Genomic DNA, 22294 nt, shown 5'->3' on the forward strand with positions numbered 1-22294 from the left:
GGGGGGGGGGGAGAAAGAAAGAAAGAGTGTGACAGAGGTTTTCACGCTCTATAATAGTAACCGTGTTGAGAGAGCGGAAAATATGATTCCACAAATCATCCCGCTGATATATTTTAGGAACAGACGTGAATAACTCGGTGACAAACGGATAAGTGCCAGGTGTCAGTGACCGAAACCGATATCTAGCCAAACATTCTGTAATTTATTCTGTAATAGGAGAACGTTCCTCGAGACTCGCGCACCCTCCTGTTTGCTCAGAAATGCAAACGATCCCCGGCGCGACTGATATTCTCCATTCCCGCGTCAATATGGCCATAATTATATAATTCTTCGTAAATGTCGTGAAATTCAAACGATCTTCTGTAATTTTACGAATGAATACCTCGAATATTTATACAGAATTTAGTGCTATATGAATATGCGATGTATGTCCAACTTCGTTTTTCCGTAGATCACGTCGATTGTGAAAAATGAATTCTACACTTGTGCATACGGGCGTGTATACGTAATCGAAATCGAAACGATTCTTCGAAATGAAGCGCGAGAAAGGGAGGGAGCCACAATTTGCTGTTAATTGATATCTATTAGCTTCATTGTAACGCAGTGCATACGTGTCGGCGCGGTCGGCGGCCCTTACGATTTCAGTCGCCATTCAAAAGGCTCTCTCCCTTTTCACACGAGTCACTTTGATCGAACCCGCATGTTAACCCGGTAAAGTCGTTAAAGATCTTTCACGTCAAACGTGACGTGCTGGGTGGAGCCGTTGACAAGCATTCACGTCAGAAATATAGAAACAGGAATAAACACGCGCGCTCCGCGGCGTGGGTACGTACACATATATAATTACGTCACAATCGAAGCGTTGTAAGGGTGAACAAACTGTCCACTAGCGATAAGCTTAAAACTCGAAGACCAATCTTTACTCTTGAAAGATACGGCATACGAGGTTCAAGGTATCGTCGTTAAATATACGAGGGAAGGCTCTCTTGAGCGAGGAACAGGATATCTTATTCGATTGTTCGATCCAAGTGACGTACCGGACAATTCCCCCCCCGGTCGTTTAATAATTGAAGACGATGGGAAGAAAGGGGACACACGGAATGTTTCTCGACTGCACGCCACTGCAGACGCTAGATGGAACGGAAACTTTAATATTTAAGACCGCCAGCGAGAAATGTCCGCGACGGACGTCTCGACTTCTGTCCCACTTTATTTTACGTTCTATTAAGAAAAATGTTGCGCAAATATAATCATTAATAATAATTAACGCGATGATGAATATGAAATTATCACGTTCAAAAATGTGAAGAAGGATGGTAAAAATAATCTTTTGTAGTTTTACATAGGCAGACGAAAATAAAATGAGTCAGATATATAAATTCAGTGAGGGCGCATGCGATTTTCGATTTTTTGTAAATCAAAATCTCCGAATCTAAACTATATGTGAGGTCCTCCAGAGGACCTTAGAGTTTTGACACTACGTACCCTCCTCCGTGGACCCTTGAAAACGGATCCTTTCTCCTCCACTCTGCCCCTCTTATGCTGACGTAATGCAGGACACGCGTCTGTTTCTTGTCGATGGAAAAGTGGAGGAAAGGTTCTCGAGCGTGACCGAGAGGTTCATCGGACTGTAACTTCCATCTGTCCTCTTGATGCACAAGCTAATATCTGTCCTTCGTTTCTGTTGCAGAGATGTCCTGCTGCTCGCTGGCTGCTGGATCCTGTCGGAATGTGTGCTCCAAGGTACGCATTTTAAATAAGTACAACGTACTGCACTCTCGCCGTCTCGCTTCTTTAAGATATATCTTAAGAGAGTCTCTTGAAATTTTTGTGTTCCACGAATAAAGATAATTCAATTAAATTCAATGCGCCAGTCTGATTAATATATGCTTTTGTATCTACGATCAAAATACCTATATATATAAAACTTACTATATAAAACATACCTATATATATACCTATATATAACTTATATAATATATAATACATAAAAGCCTTCTTAGTATCCTGCATTGAAAGTGAACGGCCGGGAGCAAAATACTGAGCTATTCGCGAAATCTAAAATCGCTTATAAAATCCAAAACTAATATTCGAGACTGTATGGAGGTACATCTCTTTCATCGCGATAAGAAATTAACCGTGGCCCCACGCCGCGGAATACAATCAATTAATTATGCGCGGGAGGAGAAACCCTCGTGGGAATTTCAAAAAGACAATCTCGACGGCGTAATCGTCCGAATGCGATATCGCGCGGTTGATAAATATCCCGTGGGCCGAACCCGGGACGATAAAGGACACGAAATATGTCGTGTCCACGGATATATTAGGATCCGGGAAATAAAAACGGAACGGTAAGAAGAAAGAGAGAGAGAGAGAGAGAGAGAGTGGAAATGGATAGGTGGAAAAAAAAGATGAGAAGGATATCTCGTTGCTTCTCCTTCGATGAGGGTTTCTCGACGTGGGGTGCGTCCCGGCTGCAGCTTCTTTAGAGGTGACTGCGGGGGCTTCCTCCTCCGAAGATAATATCGGAGACACCGGGGGCCCGCTGCGAGATTTACGCGGGACCCCTTCGGGGCGCCCCGCGGGCTCATTCATACGCAAATATTACGAATTGACGCGTTGAACATGGTGGATGCATCGCGCGTTATCAATGATATCGTGTCTCCACGCAGTTTATTCGGGGTGAGTCTCTCAGAGAGAGGGACGTACTTCGAGTGATCCTTTGTTGATTTCTGATTACGGAATGACGTACACGAGAATCCTCGTCCATAAAGGATATTTTATTGCTGCGGCGATCGCGATGTGAATTTTTTTATTCGCATGCAATGTACTTTAAAAACTCCTGAATCCGAAATGAAAAATAAAGCCAGTTGTAAAAATTACAAAGACATTCGGAGAAGTTTCTTAGAAGAAACTGTCTGGCATGATTTCTCTCGCGGTTTTTAATGTTTTACATCTCACAGCGTTTATTGCTCAATTGAGACACGACACAGCGCGAGGTGCAGAAAAACTTTGAGAAAGAGCTGTCTCTCCGGATCGTCTCGCTTGACTACTGATGAGCGTTTCCTTCTTGGCCATTTAGCAGCGAAATAACCGGAAATCGTGACGAAAGCTCTGAGATATGTGACAAGTTATTCTTGAGGTGGACAGGAAAGACGCTTCTTCGTCAACGTGGGTTTTTTTTTCTTATTCGAGTCAGCAGTATTTTCGTTGCTTCCTCTGTCTCACGTTAAAAAATACATTTTTGACAAATTAGTCTTTTCTTCTCTAAATTATGCCGTATATTTTCTTCTGTTAGTTAATTAAAAAAATTTTGTATTATGTCAGAAAGATAATTTTAAGAGCATATCGAGATGGTATTTATAATCTCTACAAAAACACCGAGTGCATATAACGGGTCGTTGTATCGGAGAGAACTGCAGATGACTACCGATTTAATTAGTCGGCCGACACCTCACAGTCGTTTGTGGCATCGTTGCGGGATTTCGGTAAATGAGAGCACGGGGCAAATTATGAAAGCTCCCGGCTCTATTTCGGTATCTTTTGATCTCGGCTTTCGCGCGGAGGTCTGATGTATCTGGTCTGGAGATATATGTGCCACGAAGTAACGTTTATTTTTTAGTTTCACAAACGATAGTATTTTCTACGTCAGTTTCAATCGCGATATCACAAACAGGACAAACGGTGAAATTATTTATCGTCTCGCGTCATATTGTTCGTTATTATTCGAGAATGATGAACTTCAAACGTGTATGTGTGAGCAGAAAATAGAAATTTTTCGTCGTCAACATATTTCTTGGTGTTAAAACCGCCGCGAAAAATTTGCCAGTGGAAAATGCACCCTTTCGACATGGCAACGTGACCCGGCTGCGCATACCTCCCAGAATATACCGCGACGGAAATACGCGTACGTCGTTTTCTCAGCTTCACATCACTTTCACCTCTAACATTTATAATAGCCTAACTTAGTAGAAATATTCTGGAGATACTGACCAGATTGTTAAATTATAGAATAGATCTCTTCGTACAGTAAAGAAGTTAATAAAAACGCCGTCAAAAATACATTAAATACATATAATGTAGCTTATTTATAGCTTGTTACTTTAATAAAAATATAAAATGCGATTTATCGTCTTATGTGTGGTCAAAACTGCAAATTAATTTTAAAACTGCTACTAAAAACATATGTATGTATGTATAAACAAGTGATCGATGATTTACGTACCTTGCGGTCGAGTGTAACCTTTGACTGGGCCTATCGCCGTGGCCTGTCGGGACCCACCGCATGTTGATGGATGGTCGTAACTCTTGACCGTGATGGACATACCAAGTAGATCCGGCGTGTCCTCGCGGAGGACACCGATTGAATCCGGGATGAGGACGAAACGCGCGAGCGATATCTGGCCCCGGCCGATTGTCATTCAGTGACGGGCAACAGGAAATCGCCGGGGCTCGCGTGTTGCATTCGTGTCCTTGATTCTTAATGGTCGCTAATGCGCCGTATCGCATTTCGAATTTGGGAAGTCCTCGGACGCTCGCTTCGAGTCAGCCGAGGCAGACGTTAAAGGAGTTTTACGCCTCAAAATCCAACTCGTCGGAATAATTTACACATTTATGCAATATGAGTTTCCTTCTGTCGCTACTTCATTATCATTTATATTTTACCTTCCCAAGTAATTTTACATCTCCGAGACGCGACGTTCTGAAATAATTTTTATTCATGGTCTATCTTTATAACTTCTTCGTAACTTATATCCTTTCGTTAAGGTAATTTTGTCGCGATTTTATACAGATATCCTTGGTAGTCCTGGGTGCCGAGATCGAAGCGAGGGAAAACGCCACTCAACGTCTGCTGGAGTTTTGTTCCATGGAGCTGGTGAGTTGCCACACGATTTTTATTTCTAAGGCTCGCTCCCACGCGATCGACACTCGCCCGTTCTCTTCATTCAGCTCAGATCTGGATCGGAAGCCTCTCGACAATGGGCGCCTTAAACGATTCAGGATGTTTGTAACGCGATCCACATTTTTTTCACTTCGCGGTGACGATTTTATGAAAGATGATCTCCGGTCTCGCGGTCGCGCGATCGATTGTGCTACTTCATTTTCTTCATCATTCCTCTTTCTTTTTCTTCTTTTTTTTTGCAACCATTTTCTCTCACGTTTAAATCTTTTTTTTTTTTTAGTTCGATTTTTGGTCCTGCGTGAACACGACGTTAAAAGGTAAGCGGAGTATCCAAGTGTGCAATAAATGTTGCCGTAGAATATCGAATCATTTAAATTTCTATTATAGAGCTCAAGAGAAACGAGAATTGGATGGGTCGAGGATGCTGTCGTCTCGCTCAGAATCCAACGTGTCGCACGACCTGCGCTCTGTCCGGTTCCACTAACAATCTGAACGAATCCTGTCGACCGAGCGACGAACCCGAGTTTTTCTTCTGTCTGGAAAAGCGCGAGGAGGCCGAACAATGTTGCAGCAACGTTTCCAATGACACGTGCAGGACTATTTGCAAGGATATTTTTTACAAGCCCGGCAAGCAATCTAGCTTAAAGTTGTACAGCAGCAAGGGTTGTTTCCATCAGGTGCCTAAGTGCCTGAAGAACATAGCCGAGGTGAAGCACGCTGAGGATCCGAAGCAACGTTAGTTAACATTTCATAAAAAATTGTCATTTGATTTACAATTTGAGAGTATATGCGCGCATCAATTAGCGAATTTGAGTTTAATCTTGTAATAGTATTAAAATATTGCAATTGTTTTTTTTTTTTTTTAAATAATGTTATATAATTATAACGTATCAAATTTTTTAATCATTATAAAAATAATGTTTTCGTTTAGCAACAAGATTAATTTCTATTTATATATACTTTAATTAATCATTAATTTATATTCATATACTTTAATTGATCGTTCAACTACATTAATGAACGATTATTCGAGGCATCTGACCTGTTTAATTTAGCTAATTCTATTTCCGTAGATTTGCACTGTTGCGAGGTAGATCCGACTCCGGCATGTCGAGACACGTGTCGCAGGACTCTTCACACCGCGACGACCGATCAGGAGATCATAGATGCCCTGGCGGAGAAGTGTAGCCCCGTGTTACCGCAGTCGCCGATGTGGAGTTGCTTGTTGAAATCGGGCTCGACGAAGCCGACGCGACTACCCTTGGATGCCGGCAAATTGGCGTGTTGCACGAAAGCGACAAGGTCGATTTGTCAAAATTTATGCTGGCGTGCCTTTCAGGCAGACTGGGAGACTGCCTGGTTACAACTGGACGCACAGTGCCTCCAATCCAATTCAGAGGGTGAACTGAGGAGGTGTCTCGAAGACGCGGACGACTCTTGCGAGATAGGCTGCTCCGGGTTGTCTTACTGCGCGCGGTTTAATGACAGACCTACGACTTTGTTCAGGTATGAATCGTGAGTGTGATCAAAATCTAATAGTCACGTTAATAGTCCGAGTCAAGTAAATTCGCTTAAAGCTTAGTAATTTGAAATTTGAGTATCAAAATTAACACCGAGTGATAAAAAGTTTTTTTTTTTTAATTTACGCTTAAGTATTTATCAAATCATAATCAAATACATAATTTCTTAGAACGTGCACGACTGCGGCCGACGAAGCGGCCAAATGGGAGGCTGATCATTGGTACAGAGGAGGTATTATTCGTGGATTAGGTGTACCTGTGCGCGCCGCAGCTTCCTGCCCGGCGGAGACTCTACGCGCGGCGGCCTGCATTCTGCAGCTGCGACCTTGCGAGACTAGAATCCACGAGACGCGACTCTGCCGCGAGGATTGTTTAGAGCTGATGGCGAGCTGCGTGGACTGGAGCGCGATAACCGGACCTCACACAGCGGCCACCTTGTGCGCCAAGCTGTCGCCGGGGAGACCGGACGCACCGTGCGTCTCGTTAGGGCCGTTTCTGGATGATCCGCAGAATGACGAAGCTGTGATCCATCCTGACGAGGACATCACGACGCCCTGCAAGCGGAATCCTTGCGCGCAGGGCCAGCTCTGCGTGCTCCAACCGAACGGCGCCAAGATCTATCACTGCGTGCCGGCTTGTTCCCTCGGCGAGATGTCGAAGCAATTGGTACCGGTCGGATCCTGGATTCAGATCCCGCGATTTGATCAGCACGGCTGCCTGAAGATCTGTCAGTGCACGACGCGCGGTTTAGAGAAGTGCCGCACGCTCAATTGCTTCAACTTCAAATCCTGCTGGGTGCACGATCGGTTCATCCAACACAAGGCCAACTTCTACCTCGAGTGCAATCCCTGCTACTGCTTCGAAGGCGAGTTCACGTGCTCAAAGAGGAGCTGCGGCGAGCTGCGAACGCCGTCGTTGCCCTGCGACTGTCCGGCTCATTACGTCCCGGTTTGCGGCAGGCTAGGCTTCACCTTCGCGTCCGCCTGTCTAGCGAAGTGCGCCGAGCTGTCGGCCACCGAGGTGGAATTCGGCAGCTGCTCCAGCAGGGATCCCTGCATGCCCAATCCCTGTGACAGCTCGGAGAGATGCGTCCGTAGACCCAGAGTCTGCTTGTCGCGATTGCACAAGCCGTGCCGGCAATACGAGTGCGTGCCGATAGACTGCAATCCGCGCGACGAGTCCAGCGGACCGGTTTGCGATCGAGAGAATCGCCAGTATCCTTCCGTATGCGCGATGATCCGAGCTGGAGCCACTCTGAGTTACAGAGGGCCTTGTCTAAAAGGATGCAGTCTTCGGGGTCCAGTGTGCGGCATCAACGGCGAGGTCTACGTTAACGAATGCGCGGCTTGGGCCGAGAGGGTCGTCGTGGACTATCAAGGTCCTTGCGTCGCCGTCGGTCTCATAGGAGATCAGGCGAAACCACGCTGCGGCGACGCCGTGCAGTGTCCTGTCTTAGAGGAGCCCTATTGCGTCGGGATTACTCCTCCCGGCGCTTGTTGTCCTGTCTGCGGAGGAGCGGCGAAATTATTCTACTCGAAGAAACAGGTACATATTCTCAATCGAGAATCCTTTCAATTCTCATGCCTTTCAGGCTTTTGAATTATCCTTTATTTGCAGCTGGACAGGATCTACTATATGATGGATGAGGAAGCTGACAAGGACTCCGTCACTCTAGAGGCTCTCTTGATCGCTCTAGGTCGTCAGTTGCAAGTGGCGCAATGCGCTATTCGGGGCATGATGACGCCCGATAGCGATATCTTCATCGTCGTACAGCCCGTTACCAAGAAGTTATCGGCACTGCAGTTGCGAGCTTGCGTGACGGAAACGGAGAAGCTCGTCACCAGGATTTCGGAGAGGAGTCCCCGGATCGCGGCGGAAGTACCTCTGGGCTCGCTGACCAGAGCCGAGATAGCCCACGGTTACGTTTCTAGTGCCATGAAAATTCGTGCTTGGCTCGCGATGGTTTTCGTTACAATCTTCTTGCTAAACGTTTTATCTTGAATTACGATCACGCTAAAAGGAAAATAAGATACATCGCTTGTCTTCTATCCAGTCCAAAGTATTTAAAAATTTTAATTTTTACATTTTAATTTTAAATGACCGCGTAAAATGTCCGAGATTTATTATCGTCAAAGGATAGTTGCAGCTATGAGCGATTAATCTTTTTTTCTGCTTCGGCGTTGAAAGCGTTTCTTTACCTAATCGCGATGCCATTCGCGGCGACGAATGTCTACAGCGTGTCTCGTGTCTGTGATTCTTCTAGTGCCTTCTAATAGCGTACAGCAGAATGTATTTTTAGTTAACAATTAATACTGCCAAAGAGGAAAGAGTATATAATGAGAGTGTATGTACAAAAATATAGATTTCCTGCGTGCGTAATTCGTCGCAGATAATCGAGAGCTGCTCATTATAAATTATAAATAAAAAAAGACTCCATAAACTTAAGTTATATACATATATCAGATCGCATATTGATTGACATTAGTATAACGTGTGTTCACATATGTGATTTTTATGCAAAAGCCCGAAGCGTCCATTCAAAGAAATAAATCTTATTCTCTCTTTTGTTATTAATTTTTTGTCGATTGGAAAAATTAGCCTAGGATTTTTTTAAGAATTTTTTTTAAGCTATGAATGTACGATTTTTCTGGCGTATGCTGCGCAGGTGCGGTTTTACGCTGCTGAGCGTTCGTTCGACTTTTTATTTCGTACAGATAAATGAGTACAATAGAATTCATTAAGAGGACAATATGTGGGTGCTCGCATTTTATTTATAAATATGCGAAAACTTGGATTGCCTGCCGTGGTTTGTGCCAATGATAAATAATGCTCTCACAGTCGTTAAGTATATTTTGTTATTGTACTGTTTGTTAAGCACGTTATTTGCATGTATAATAAATTTCTAAACTTTTACACACACACGTTTGCGTATGTATATGACACCCTTACGGTATATCTCATCAAAAAGATCCCAAAACTTTATAAAACTTTGTATCGGCCCCGCGATGCGGTGTGAGCGCCAGACGCCTGCAGTTTGATAAGCTCCTCCTTGATGAGTCGAGACACTTCCGCCTTGGCCTTGCTGACCGCCAGCTCGCTCGTCGATTCTATTGCAAGGTATAGCTTCCTCTCGCCCTCCGGTGGTGTTTTCCCAGGCGCGATGTACGTTCCTCTCACTGTCAGACCCGCCTCAGAATATTCTGAGATCTGAGCAAGAGCCTCTTTGCTCGTGACTCGCCACCTCGCTTGCTGCGGGAAGTCGTTGATCTCGAGCTCCTCTTCGTACTTGCGGAATGTTTGCTCGCCCGTTTCCACGTCGCTTTCCACGAGATCTTCCTCGCGCGGCTGATAATTCAATTTAGTGTTCAGTTTCGCCGCCAGTTGTTCCGCAACTGTTTTTGCCTGTAAAAGAAAAAAAAAATTATTTATTTACTAATCGTAAAATTACTGTAGTAACATTCATGAATAAAAATTGGAATTATTTTTACCGTAATAAGATTCGTAGGTCCTGCACCCTTGAGTATGGCTTCCGCTGCTTGTTGAGTAGCGCCTTTCGCCTCGGCGCCCAGATTCTTCGCAATGTTTATCTTCGACGCCAATCTTCTGGCCAATTCGAGCTTATCAGTGGCGCTAGGTATCGGTTGACCGGGCACTGAAATACTGGTCGCGGTCGGTTTGGCTATTTCACGAACGGTTCGCTTGGGCGCCAGCATACTCTCGATCTGTTGGTCAATATCGTTTTCTATGTCCTCGTCGTCGGAATCTTGCAGTCCTAATGCCGCTTTCTGGAATTTCTTCTTCTCATTCGCCAAAGCAGCCTCTGATTCGTCGAATTTAAATCCTTTGCCACTGAAACCACCACCAGTGTGAACCTTCTTCCCGTCCGCGGCTTGACGGGCTTTGTAACCCTCCCACAATTGACGCAAGGGTTCTGGAACAGGTACGCCCGCTAACTCGTACGCACGTAAAATATCACCGGCGTAACGTTCTTGCTCCGATGTAATAAAGGTATACGCGTATCTGTACACAGAGAAAACATACCATGTAATATAATATTATATAATAATATAATAAATTTAAAATAAAAAATAGTATTGCATAAAAAAATTCAAAGGTTCACCTTACCCTTTATTTCCGGCTCGACCAGTTCTGCCACATCTGTGCACGTAATCCTCGTAGTGATTAGGACAATCGTAATTGATGACTAATACCAAATGCTTGACGTCCAAGCCTCTAGCGGCGACGGACGTGGCGACGAGTAATTTCGTTCGTCCCGCTTTGAAGTCCAATATGGTTGAATCTCGGTCGCATTGGTCTATACCGCCGTGAAGAGACATGCAGGAATATGAAGCCTTCATAAGATCCTTGAGCAACGTGTCCGCGTTCTCTTGCTTGTCTACGAATATAATGGTGGAGCCTTTGTCTTGATAATGTCCAAGGATTTCAAGCAACTTATAGAACTTCTGATCCTCCTCGAGCACGACCACATGCTGCTCCACATCCTTGCAAACAACGGAACGTCCACCGACTTGCACCTCGACTGGCCTCGTGAGTATTCTCCTGGCCAGCGCCTCCATTTGCCGTGGGAACGTTGCGCTGAACAGCACCGTTTGTCTATCCGGCCTCACGTTCTCCATAATACGCATCACCTGCGGCTCGAAACCCATGTCGAACATCCTGTCAGCTTCATCGAGCACTACATACGTTACTCGACGTAAATTGGTCACTCGACCGCTATTGGCAGCAAGCATGTCGATCATCCTTCCCGGCGTGCACACGATAATTTCAGCCCCTCTCTTAAGTTCTGCTATTTGCTCGGAAATGCCAGTTCCACCGTAGACGCATACGTGCGATAGACCCAGTGATTTTGTAAATTTCTTCGAATCCCTGCCGATTTGCATGCACAATTCCCTAGTTGGCGTCATAATTAACGCGATCGGTCCATCACCGTCGGCCAACGGTGGCTGATCGAGTATGTGACGAAACATCGGTAAAAGAAAAGCTAGCGTTTTTCCGCTGCCGGTTTTCGCTATACCTATGAGATCGCGACCAGACATGATCGCCGGAATCGCCTGACACTGAATGGGCGTCGGTTTCTCATAACCGAGTTTCTTTAACACTTCTAATTCCTTCTTGGTCACGCCACATTGCGCCCAAGACTTGATAGGTTTCGGGCAACCTTTACCTTTCACGCGAATGCCCTCCAATTCTTCCTTGTACGCTTCCACTTCTTCCGGTGTCATCCTTGCTGCAAGTATATATTATACATTTATATATATTTATTAATTTATACAACAGAAAATAAATGATTTAAAAATATATTTAATCATACCGATCTCAGGCACTTCGACGTAGAAGGACTTTCGGAATGGTTGATAATCTGTTGTAGCATGATCAACTTTCGCTAATTCACGCTTCTGTTTGTTTGCTATACCGGCCGCGGTCTCGTGAAGATTCTCGCCCTCTTCTTCGCTGGAGTACTCCAAGCCATCTTGATTTTGCTCAATCAATTCTCCCTTCTGTTTCTGCACTTTTTTCTTAGCCACGCCAGTCACAATGACCACACCACCGCTCTGCGACGCAGAATTTGTGCCATTGTTGGCGTTTTTCGGAGCTTTACTATCAAACTTATTCACTTTTCTCACTTCTTCTTGGACCTAGCGAATTATAATTAGATGTAAGTATACATAGAATATTAGAATTGAATATGTAAATTATATCGATGCTTGCCTCTGCCATAAAAGCATCAAGTGGATCAATCTCCTCCTCTTCATCCTTTACCTCCTCCTTCACTTCCTCAACTTCTTCCTTTACACCTTCTTCTTTTGCCTCCTTGTTATTCTGTACCACAGGAGTCTCTTCGTCACTATCATCCTCAAGGGACCACTTTTTCATCGGTAGCTGAAGATTTGCCAAAATAGATGTCTTACCGTCTTTCTTGGTCGCTTCCAGCTCTTTCTTCTTCCTTTCCGCGCGCCACCTTTCTATCCTCTCCCTTCTCTTTTGCATTTCCAATTCCAGCCTTTTTTGCTCTTCCTCCTGCAACATCAATTGGCCACACACGTATATCGCTTGTATTTCTTCATCGTAATCTTTGAAGACTCACCTTGTCCAACTTGGTGTGATCAAACGGCAACTCCTCGTTGTCCCCCTTCTCTTTATCCTTTCTATCGCGCGAGCGAGACCTGTTCGATCGTTCTTTGCCAGAGCGCGAAGATTTCGAGCCTGTAAGACGCTTTTCTTTACTGTCTCCACTAGCATACCGAGAACAGTCAATGTCAATGAATTATTTTATTGTTACAATTAATTAACGTAAACATCTTGGATAAATTTGTGATCAGCGAAGAAAGCGAAACGCCATGAACAACATTGTTTCAGTTAAACTCTTTTCTTGTGAGTATACCGTTTTCTCTCGCGATCCCTGTCCCTCTCGGAACGCTCCCTTCTCTCGCCCCTCTCTCTGTCTCTATCCCGCGACCGACTCCTCCGCTCTCGATGTCGCCCCTTGTCTCTGTCCCTCTCTCGGTCCCTACTCCTGGACCGCCGTCGTTTCTTCTCAGGCTCGGCCGACCGCGATCGCGATCTCGATCTCGATCTCCGCCGGTGATGCCTGTCCCTGTAGGCGAACGTTCATTTCATTATTTAACATTGCGAACAACGAATTAAAGCAAAATACTTAACATAACCTCAATCGAAAGTGTCATCACTTACTTGTCGCTACTTCGCACCATGTTCGATCACGGATTCCGTTATGTTATTCTAATAAAACACTCGAAATATTAGTGAACTGAAGCTTTATCACGCACACATTTATTCTTGTTACTAGTCTCTTAATCTACGTATTTCCGAAATATCAACTGTATCAAGTTTCGAGTCCCCTCCGTTGGCTCCGTTTATTTCCAATCATCTCCAATTCCACACTCACCAGTCACCACACCACGCACGGCACGAACAGGCACGAACGCCACGAACGCACGCACACGAATCGAAGTCGCTGACGTCGCTGCACGTCGCTGTCGCGCCTCGCGCCGCTCGCGTCTGTCGCCGGCGGCGCTCCGATCGATACCTACGATTCGATATCGCGACTTTCGAGAATCGCAATTGCAATCATTTTCGAATTGAGCGTCGGTCGGCCACTTACGCGCACCGCGCTCTCGGGATCGTGTGCGTCTCGCTCCGTGTGTCGTCTTCCGCGAGTGTGTTGCCGTCCGTACGCGAATCTCGCGCGCGAAAAGTCGTTCACGAGGAAGATCGTCCCGCGTGGGAAGATCGTCGCGAGCCGTAAGACTGTGTGAGTTGAGACGGACGATCGGTGCTGACTGCTGCGCGACGATCAGCGTCGCGCGACTTCGCGATTGGCGATCCGACCGTGCCGCCGAGATGTCCAGCGGGTCCGTTTCTGCGAGCCTGGAGTGTCCCCGATCGAATCCATGTCGACGCGAGTTAAAAGAGCGATGCGTGACCGTCACGACGAGGTATGGACATATCCCGTAATTGGCTGTACTTACTCTTAACAGCGGCGGCTCGGGAAAGAGCCGCCATGTTATGTTTACTTCGGTGGAACTTTGCGTACGCCGATGCGTCGAGCGGCGTGTTGAATTGAGAGTTTTTCGAAAAAAATACGATATATGATCAATAAGCATCGAGCAATTGTAGTATCTAACGTTCCCGTTAACATGTCCATTAAGTTAATTTCGCGCTATCGCAGTTTCGATTTTTCACGCAATTAATATAATCATACAGACGAGTTTGTCGAAAATGCACTTGCGATAGCAATGATCATTTTTCACCGTAGCCGCGTACTTGCTCATATCAGGAAAAATGTAGCATAAAAGTAAAAATTATGCGAAAGTAACGGGAAAAGCCGGTGGTGCTGAAAAGACTATTAGAATCGTAAAAATGTCAAACATTCGTAATAAATCCTGATGCCTCATGTTGCGCAATGCGCAAGTCATTTTAGCACTCCGAGCTTCCGACTCCTTTGGACGCAACTTGATTTAGAGTTCTCTGCAATACCGGCTATCATTAAGTGTGCTTAATAGATAATTCTTCAATCGGTATATTACTACAAGATTTATCATAAGAGATAAATCGGTCAATGATCATGCGATTTTATTATCGATATATATATAATATTAATATATATATGTATATGTGGAAATGTTATAAAATTATTAGAAAATTAATTGTAGAAGTAGTAAGTTTATAAAATACATATACTATAATATTTTATAGAATATATATAATAAAACTGCAATATATTGAAAAAATGTTTATTGCAAAAAATATCCATATAAAATTTTATAACAATTCATTATTATTAAAAGATATATTTGTACTTTATACATATAAGAGCCTTTATATCTATATAAAAATACATATTATTATTGTCACAAAAATGCATATCTCTATAAATAATGATCAATCTTGTAATCTGTCTTGCAAGGTTCCTATTATATTATTTAAATAGTATAATATTTAACAATTAATTTGTGAACAAGTCCAATTATCTGATATTAATTTAGAAGTCACCTAATGCCAGTGAAGTTCTTAGAAATTTTTATCTATCAATTAAAATATCAATTGCGACTCGTCGCAATTTATTCGCGTTAACAAAACGAATTAACTAACTAATTGTTCATATGCCATGCTTCACGAATGTATAAACGATTCGTCATTGTCAATAAATTTATTTCGCTGCAACATTGCCGGAAATCGATCAATTTCCGTCGTGAAATCAGCATCATTTCGCGGTGTAATACTTCGCTTTCACAAAGGGCATTCTCGTCACGGTACCCTTGTATGTCTTCCCCCGAACCTCGACCAATACCCCGCCACCGAATTGCGCCAAATCCGGCGGCATGTATCCCATGGCGATCGGCCGGCCCAAAGTCGGACTTGGTCCACCGGAAGTGACGCTGCCCACACGTTCACCTTCCGGCGTCAATATGGGCGCGCCTTCCCTGGCAGGTGGTCCTTGACCTAGTAAGAGCCCGACGCGTTTCTTCGTCGTGCCCGTCTTTATTTGCGAAAGTATCCGTTGCGCGCCTGGAAAATTCGCCTCGGCCCTTCGTCGTTTTGCTGTGAGAAAAGAGAGGAAGATCGATATTTTGTAAAATTGCGATATAATTCGCGTTTCGCGTGACAAAGTTAGAGAAGATTAAACGCAAGCAAAGTATGGAACTACGCCGCTATTTAAAAGTGTTTAGAAGCGGTTAAAAGTGTAATTATATTCAGAGATTCATTAGCGATCTTTAGCGAGTCCGTACCGACTAGCCACGTAAGCGCAGCTTCGATTGGTGTAGTGTTTTCGTTGATATCGTGACCGTATAGACAAAGTCCAGCCTCCAGTCTGTGAAAATAAGCGGACAGTATCAATTATCAATTAAAGTTTTATTCTATTATTTTTATATTGTTTGCTATTATCTAAATCTTTTTAAATTATATTACGTTATCTCAATTACACGATTAAAGAGTATTATTTTAAGGCATGATATCCGCCTGTCTATTAATTTACCTTAAGCTATCTCTGGCGCCTAAACCGGCTAGCTTCACGTCAGGAATCTCCAAGATCCTTTCGACTAGGTTAATCGCGTCATTCCCAGGTACCGAGATCTCAAAGCCGTCCTCTCCGGTGTATCCACATCGTGAAATTCTGATACGGCTGCCTGATACTTCGGTTTTGACACTGTTCATAAACTTTAAGTTTCGAAGATCGATCTTTACCAATGATTGAAGGACCGTCGCCGCGGTAGGACCTTGAAGAGCTATCAAACCTTGCTCTCGGGGATCCAAGAAGTCGACGTACACGTGCTTACCAATCGTTTTGAAATCACCCTGAAAGCAGAGCATTTATTTTTAATTGTCTTGTCTGCCAAAATGAAGGAGCATGCAAATGTATATAAATATATAATATGTAATAGGAACCTTGCAAGACAGATTACAAGATTATTATTATTGATTATTATTTATAGAGATATCCAGCTTTGTGACAATAATTATAATATCTATTTTTATATAGATATAAAGGCTCTTATATGTATAAAATACAAATATATCTTTTAACAATAATAAATTGTTATAAAATTATATATAGATATTTTCACCAGACGCTCCAAAAGAAGTTGACAATCTTCATCCCGTCTTCCCGCGTTAGATACCACGAAGTATCTGTCTTCGTCGTCTCTGGTGATAATGAGATCGTCTAAAATTCCACCCTTATCGTTGGTGAAGACTGTCAAAGTCGCGGCACCGTTGCTTAAATTCTTGAGGTCACACGTGGTCAACGATTCCAAATATTCCCCGGCGTCCTTCCCGGAGACGCGCGTCTGTAGCATGTGACCGACGTCGAAGAGCGATGCGAACGATCTGGTGTGCAGATGAGACACTGCGATCGCCTCTCGATATTGAACCGGCAATAGCCATCCGGCAAAATTGACGATTTTGCCTAAACATTTATAGAATCACGTGGAATAAGATAATTCTGACTTTCGGTGCGTTAAATATACTTATGATAAAAATAATACTATGATAAAAAAATTGAGAAATTCTGGAAAAGTTATCTTATGTTATTTATTTATTTAACAAAGTTCTGCAATATAGTATGGTACAGATTTTAAGATACATTCAATTTAATATTAATAACTAAATCAGATTTGCAACTTACCTTGCTTTTCCACGTGAAGATCGTAAAGACAGGTCTTGCGAATTTCACTGACGGCCGACGTTGATGACAGCCGACGATGTTCCCGGTGAGTCGTTTCGGCGGCTGTACGAGGTGTCGTGGAATCGATCAAACAATTCGAATGCAACGTCGAACCACCGCTAAGTTTCTCCTTGACCCTCGACACTGTGGCGACGTTGCAGGTGTCGCGTACGCCTCCCAACGCGTGTAGACATTTCTCGAGATTCTCGCAGATGACAAATCTGCCGCGAGCAACGAAACGAAGCATGATTCTCTCTTAATGCTTTATCATTTACTAACCTGAATAACTCCGTGTAACTCAATGGCAAGCCACTCTGTCGGAGCTGTGATGACCCCGCGTGATATTTACTCCCAGACTCGGATGCGAGCTTTAAAACTTAAACGTTCAGATTTGAGCTGGAATGATGATTTTACGAGCACGCAATATACTCGTATATATGTAATAAGTAATCTTTCTGAAAATTTTTAATTACCCAAGCCGTTTACGTTGGCGCCATCAATTCATTATAACGCTTTAAAATTGACGTTAATTATCATTCTCTATTATTTTATGTGAACTTTTCTGTGAAATAAATTAATCTTTTTTTTTTTTGCAAAATGTCGAACGTTTTATAAATGAGTGAGAAAAGTTCATCGCGTGTATTCTTTTGTGAAAATGTGTTACGTAAAATTGAAGTAAGCCGTGTCTGCAAGTGTTTAACTACTCGATATCGTTACGTGTCATAAATTACAACATTTCTGTTTACTCCTTCTGTTATCAGTAAGCAGTTATTTCTATCTATATACGTAAGAGGGGTCATGGTACTAAAATCACGTGATAAAAAGGACTATTAATGATGATGGGAAACTATTGGCAGTCACGAGACTTGGAATGCTTATTAAATTTTTATTGTACCACGTAATAATAATAATAATATTAATAATAATAATAATCATGATCATCATCGTAATAATAAATTGTGACAATAATGACAATAAGAAATGGTAGTAATAATAGTAATAATCATTTATCATTGTAATAATAATAGTTCCGTAATAATAATAATAATAATAATAATAATGATACTTCATCATCGTCGGTAATAATCCAATGACAAATGTCAATATTTATATAGTAGCGTGTCGAACGGAGAAACGACCTTAAAAAACGAAGATAGTATCAATGTTCGTTCGTACATTTTGTTTTTTTAGCTTCCGCCGTTTTTTATCTTCTCGCTCGCTCTCCTTAGGATCTCTTCTACCTCTCGCTCTCGCATCTTCCACACGCGCATTCTCACTCGACTTCGCTTTCCTCTTTTATTTAATCTTTTTTTTTTCACTTTTAATCTCCCCTTTTCTCTCACACACACGCACACTTTCTCCCTCTGTCTCGTGTCTTACACAATAGCAAAATGTCCCTACACAGTCCGACGAATGTGTGTGTGTGTACGTTTTCCCGGTTATTCTCTTTAAATCAATCCTCACGATCGCATTTTGCTCGACGCTTTCCTCTTTTTTTTTTCCACCATTCTTCCTCGAAATTTACTAATTTCTTTTTTTTTCTTTTTAAATCCTTGCACGTGTTGACACATTCACTCACACTAGTAAATCGGTTTGGTAGTGGAGGGACCGGGGGGGAGGGGGGGGGGGAGGATGAGTTGATTGTGAGGGGAGGTGTTCGGTTGGCGATGGAGTAGTGAGGGATGGAAAAACGGGATATATCCGCGGGATTTGTACCGCACATGAGGATGCTGTAATCAGACAGATGATTGCAGGGGGGTGGAGGGGTTGAAAAACTGCAATACTGATTGAGAAGAACGGATATGTTGTGGTGAAAAAAATTAAGGCGTCAACGACGTCCCGGGTCCGTCGACCGATGGACAATTTAGCTCCTCTCTTTTCGAGAATCGCTCTGCGATGTTTAACTGAACGATCATTCGCGAAAAACTTTGTTTCTCGGTCGAGGGACCGGCAGACGCCGGCGATACCGCGAGCGTCGGAAAATCTAACAACGATCTATACGATCGCGAGGGAAGAAACTGAAACTGGCGATAGTGCGATCTGTGCGCTACAGAGAAAGTATAATATAACTATATGTTGCTTCGCGGTGTTTCTACGCGATTTTTGTTTCCGCTGTTCCGACTGAATTTTTTGTTTTTGTTTTTTTTTGCCTAATATTCAACCTGTTTTTTTTTGTTTGTTTCGACCTGTAACTATTGCTGTCCGAGCTACTTTTGCCTCCTGTCTCCTCTCCTCTCCTCACTCGAGCGTCCCCCGAGCGCGTCGATCTACCGGCAAAGAATTTTCCCAAATCTGGGCCCGTCCGCCAACTGGGATCGGACCCGAGGCACTCGTTCTGGTTGTCCGAAAGTCGCTCGATTGCGCATCGTACCGGCAGGATCGTCGCGCTGGAGAACGCGTTTCGCACGTCTCGTACGCGTTGCGTGTGTTGGTTCACATGTATGTACGTACATACGAACATACATACATACATACATACATATATGTATATTTTTATATATAGATATATATTCGGCTATTTGTTTTCTTTTGGTCCTGGTACAAAGGAAACGAGAATCACTCTCTTTTTTTTTTAAGTCTTTCGAAAGAGAAAAATTTTGCGATTTCGAAAAGTGGAAAGAAGTCGCCCAGATTTCGTGCAAATTTTGAAATACCACGAAAATTCCACGATCTCAAAACTTTTTTACTTTTGCATTTTTCATTCGGCCGTGACTTGATTTTTCTATTGAAACTTTTTTTTACTGGAGGGGAAGGGGACTCTGTTTTGTTGCCTGTCGACATGCAATGTGCAATCACCATCGAGAAATTCTCTCTCGCACTCTCTCTCTTTCTCTCTCTCTCTCTCGCATACACTTTCTTTCTCTCTTTCTTTCGTGCTGTTTCGCGCGCTCGCTTTCACTTACACTTCCTATATGTATACCTCGAGTTCGATAATTTCGTCTAAAATTCCATTTTCGCCTTAACTATACACAATAATCATAATATATAATAATAATAATCACGATTCGAATACATCATCGATCATTTTTCCGAATATAGATACAATAATTTCTTATTTTTCATCGTTTTCCTATCGCCTTGCTCTCTCTCTCTCTCTCTCGCGCGCTCTCTCTTTCGCATTCTCTCCCTCTCTTTCTCTCTCTCTTGCAATTACATCTTGCAATAATAATCGTTTAGGTCGTCGTATATCTATACATATACATATACATATATATATATATAATTTATAAAATGAAAATAGGTACAATTTTGGACGCTTTTCTTCGTCGAAAAAACGCTCCGAAAATTTTATTTTCGCTTAATAATGCCCATCGGTTGCGATTCTAGTCCACTTGGTAGTAAAATTTTGTTTATTCTCCTATCTCTCACAAGCATTTATATCCCATTTTCTCGTACTTAATTTTTCTTTCTCTCTCCCTATATATATATCTTTCATTCTCTCATTCTCTCGATTTACCCTCTTACCAGCAAGCACATTTATCGATATATTCTCCCATTCGCTCAACTTATCTCACAACGTTTCAGTCGCAGGCAAACCCTTGTTCTTTCATTCACAAAATTGCAGCGATAGTCGCCCTCGCGATATATATCTGCCTTTCCGCCGCTAATTTCTAAAAAAGACCTTAAATTTAGGCTGGCCGATCGCGTGCTTCCGGAATCGACGAGCTTCCGTTTTGCGCTTACGAAGGAACGAATTTTCCGATCCGGGAGCATTTTTCCATATGATTAACCGCATATTTACAATTTAATTGCGGGTCAAATTCCTCCATTCATCTCCCGTCCATAACGATCCGAGGCGTTAATTAACGAGTATCGTAGTCGCGTGAAAGGTCGTCCAGCCGGAAGTCGTGAGGCACGAAGAATTTATTCTCGCTTATAAACTTCTTTTCCTTTCGCTTATCTTCGATCTACACGCCCGCGAATCGGCCTCGCGATCTTGTCGAAATGATCTCCGATAGTTCGAGTCACTTTATCGGACGAGGTTCCTCAATTGTCTTGCCGTATAAATGTGATTTCTCTCATCGCCGTAAAAGACACTTTACATCACACAGTTAAATTTCATTTCATGTATTGGAATTTCTCAAGAGGATTTCGAATTTTGCGAGAGAAAATTTTTGCGCGAAGATCACTTTCACCAAGCGCCAAGCCGACCCGCTCCGCAGACATTAACATCTAACAAACTCTTAATCCTCGATTGTATAAGCCTAAAAGGATGTTTCAAGGATCGGATCTTTTCCCATCCTCGATCTGTGTCGCGCGTTGATTACATCTTTTTCTCGCGATCATCGATCGTGCAGTGTTCAATGGCGTCTATGCGCGAGCGCGCGTCGCGACACGCGCATAGACGCGTGCGGTTCATTGGATTTATTACTTACAATCTAATTACACATCGAAAGTAATGTCGCAATAATGCTCCAACGTGGAGTCCACTTGTATTTTGATATGTTCGAGAGAAGAATCGCGATGTCTCTCCGTCGAGGCCTTCTCTCGCGAGGTATCGTGCATCGAACCGTCAAAATTTGAGAAAAATCCTTTGAAAAAATATTCGTAGTCGAAAATGGCTATTTTTGTCGAAAGTGCTGTTTTTGCTGATCGCTAGAGAGGGCCTCGGCGAAGCGTTAAATACTTCTTTTTCTAATAAATTTTGCGCCGCATAATCAAGCACAACTTTCGAGCGTTTTCTAAATATGGAGCATGATAATATGATTGATCGACAAGAATTGAGCATGTTTCTCGGCTAAAAGAGAGTGTGTAGTAACGGAGGGCGAACTGGATCGGGCGAATAAAATCGGATTGGTATTTGACATTTCAATCGGACATAAGAATAATTGCTTCTCGAACTAGAGGAGCGGGCGCCCGAGATTTTTTTTCACTCGCAATCCTGTTCACCCGCCCGTCGCTATACCTGGAAAGGTAATTGACGGTCGACTGATCGACCAAAAAGACTGATTCCAGTAGCTATCGATACACGCTAATTTTTGAATTCTCATCGAACACTGCCCACGTACGCGAGACGGAATCGGGTCGTCACGTACGTGGTACGGGAAAAGACTAGATTTATTTTTTTTTCCGAATTTCGAATTTTCCTTTCACGCGTGCCCGGAGCTCCTTCCATCGTCACAGAAGCACCCTTTTTCGTTTCATCAACGTATTTATCATTATCAT

General features: G+C 43.1%; 3 protein-coding genes across 3 annotated transcripts in view; 1 reads left to right on the forward strand and 2 right to left on the reverse strand.

Annotated features, from left to right (window-relative positions):
• The window catches only part of LOC105458389 (reversion-inducing cysteine-rich protein with Kazal motifs), a 17024-nt gene extending 7682 nt beyond the window's left edge, over nucleotides 1-9342 (forward strand). Inside the window, exons 2-8 of the mRNA XM_011703655.1 lie at nucleotides 1691-1743; nucleotides 4793-4876; nucleotides 5184-5220; nucleotides 5291-5638; nucleotides 5977-6409; nucleotides 6594-7968; nucleotides 8041-9342. Coding sequence (XP_011701957.1) covers nucleotides 1691-1743; nucleotides 4793-4876; nucleotides 5184-5220; nucleotides 5291-5638; nucleotides 5977-6409; nucleotides 6594-7968; nucleotides 8041-8424 — 2714 coding nt within the window. The 3' untranslated portion in view covers nucleotides 8425-9342. The remainder of the gene's footprint in view (nucleotides 1-1690; nucleotides 1744-4792; nucleotides 4877-5183; nucleotides 5221-5290; nucleotides 5639-5976; nucleotides 6410-6593; nucleotides 7969-8040) is intronic.
• LOC105458387 (probable ATP-dependent RNA helicase DDX46) lies at nucleotides 9113-13422 on the reverse strand. Its single transcript, XM_011703654.1, has 8 exons — nucleotides 13135-13422; nucleotides 12827-13039; nucleotides 12530-12677; nucleotides 12154-12462; nucleotides 11756-12080; nucleotides 10549-11671; nucleotides 9912-10443; nucleotides 9113-9825 (listed from the first exon to the last, which is right to left on the reverse strand). Exons 1-8 carry the CDS (start codon nucleotides 13152-13154, stop codon nucleotides 9403-9405), a joined length of 3093 nt encoding a protein of 1030 aa, XP_011701956.1. The 5' UTR covers nucleotides 13155-13422; the 3' UTR covers nucleotides 9113-9402.
• A 1384-nt stretch (nucleotides 13423-14806) lies between these two features.
• LOC105458392 (aminomethyltransferase, mitochondrial) lies at nucleotides 14807-17398 on the reverse strand. Its single transcript, XM_011703663.1, has 5 exons — nucleotides 17090-17398; nucleotides 16530-16870; nucleotides 15941-16260; nucleotides 15693-15775; nucleotides 14807-15504 (listed from the first exon to the last, which is right to left on the reverse strand). Exons 1-5 carry the CDS (start codon nucleotides 17373-17375, stop codon nucleotides 15167-15169), a joined length of 1368 nt encoding a protein of 455 aa, XP_011701965.1. The 5' UTR covers nucleotides 17376-17398; the 3' UTR covers nucleotides 14807-15166.
• Nucleotides 17399-22294: the final 4896 nt, after the last annotated feature.

This window comes from Wasmannia auropunctata, unplaced genomic scaffold, assembly GCF_000956235.1.
Source record: "Wasmannia auropunctata unplaced genomic scaffold, wasmannia.A_1.0 LD334538.1, whole genome shotgun sequence".
Taxonomy (NCBI): domain Eukaryota; kingdom Metazoa; phylum Arthropoda; class Insecta; order Hymenoptera; family Formicidae; genus Wasmannia; species Wasmannia auropunctata.

What these genes read in the sequence shown, in the direction of transcription:
- LOC105458387 (XM_011703654.1), bottom strand. Translation starts at nt 13,154, where the DNA reads ATGGTGCGAAGTAGCGACAA. An exon ending in AGGGATCGCGAGAGAAAACG is followed by an intron (nt 12,678 to 12,826) that starts GTATACTCACAA and finishes TCGGTATGCTAG; the next exon opens with TGGAGACAGTAAAGAAAAGC. An exon ending in GGTCGAGCCGGAAATAAAGG is followed by an intron (nt 10,444 to 10,548) that starts GTAAGGTGAACC and finishes CTCTGTGTACAG; the next exon opens with ATACGCGTATACCTTTATTA.
- LOC105458392 (XM_011703663.1), bottom strand. Translation starts at nt 17,375, where the DNA reads ATGCTTCGTTTCGTTGCTCGCGGCAGATTTGTCATCTGCGAGAATCTC. An exon ending in GGCGCCAGAGATAGCTTAAG is followed by an intron (nt 15,776 to 15,940) that starts GTAAATTAATAG and finishes TTATTTTCACAG; the next exon opens with ACTGGAGGCTGGACTTTGTC. An exon ending in TGCGCTTACGTGGCTAGTCG is followed by an intron (nt 15,505 to 15,692) that starts GTACGGACTCGC and finishes CTTTTCTCACAG; the next exon opens with CAAAACGACGAAGGGCCGAG.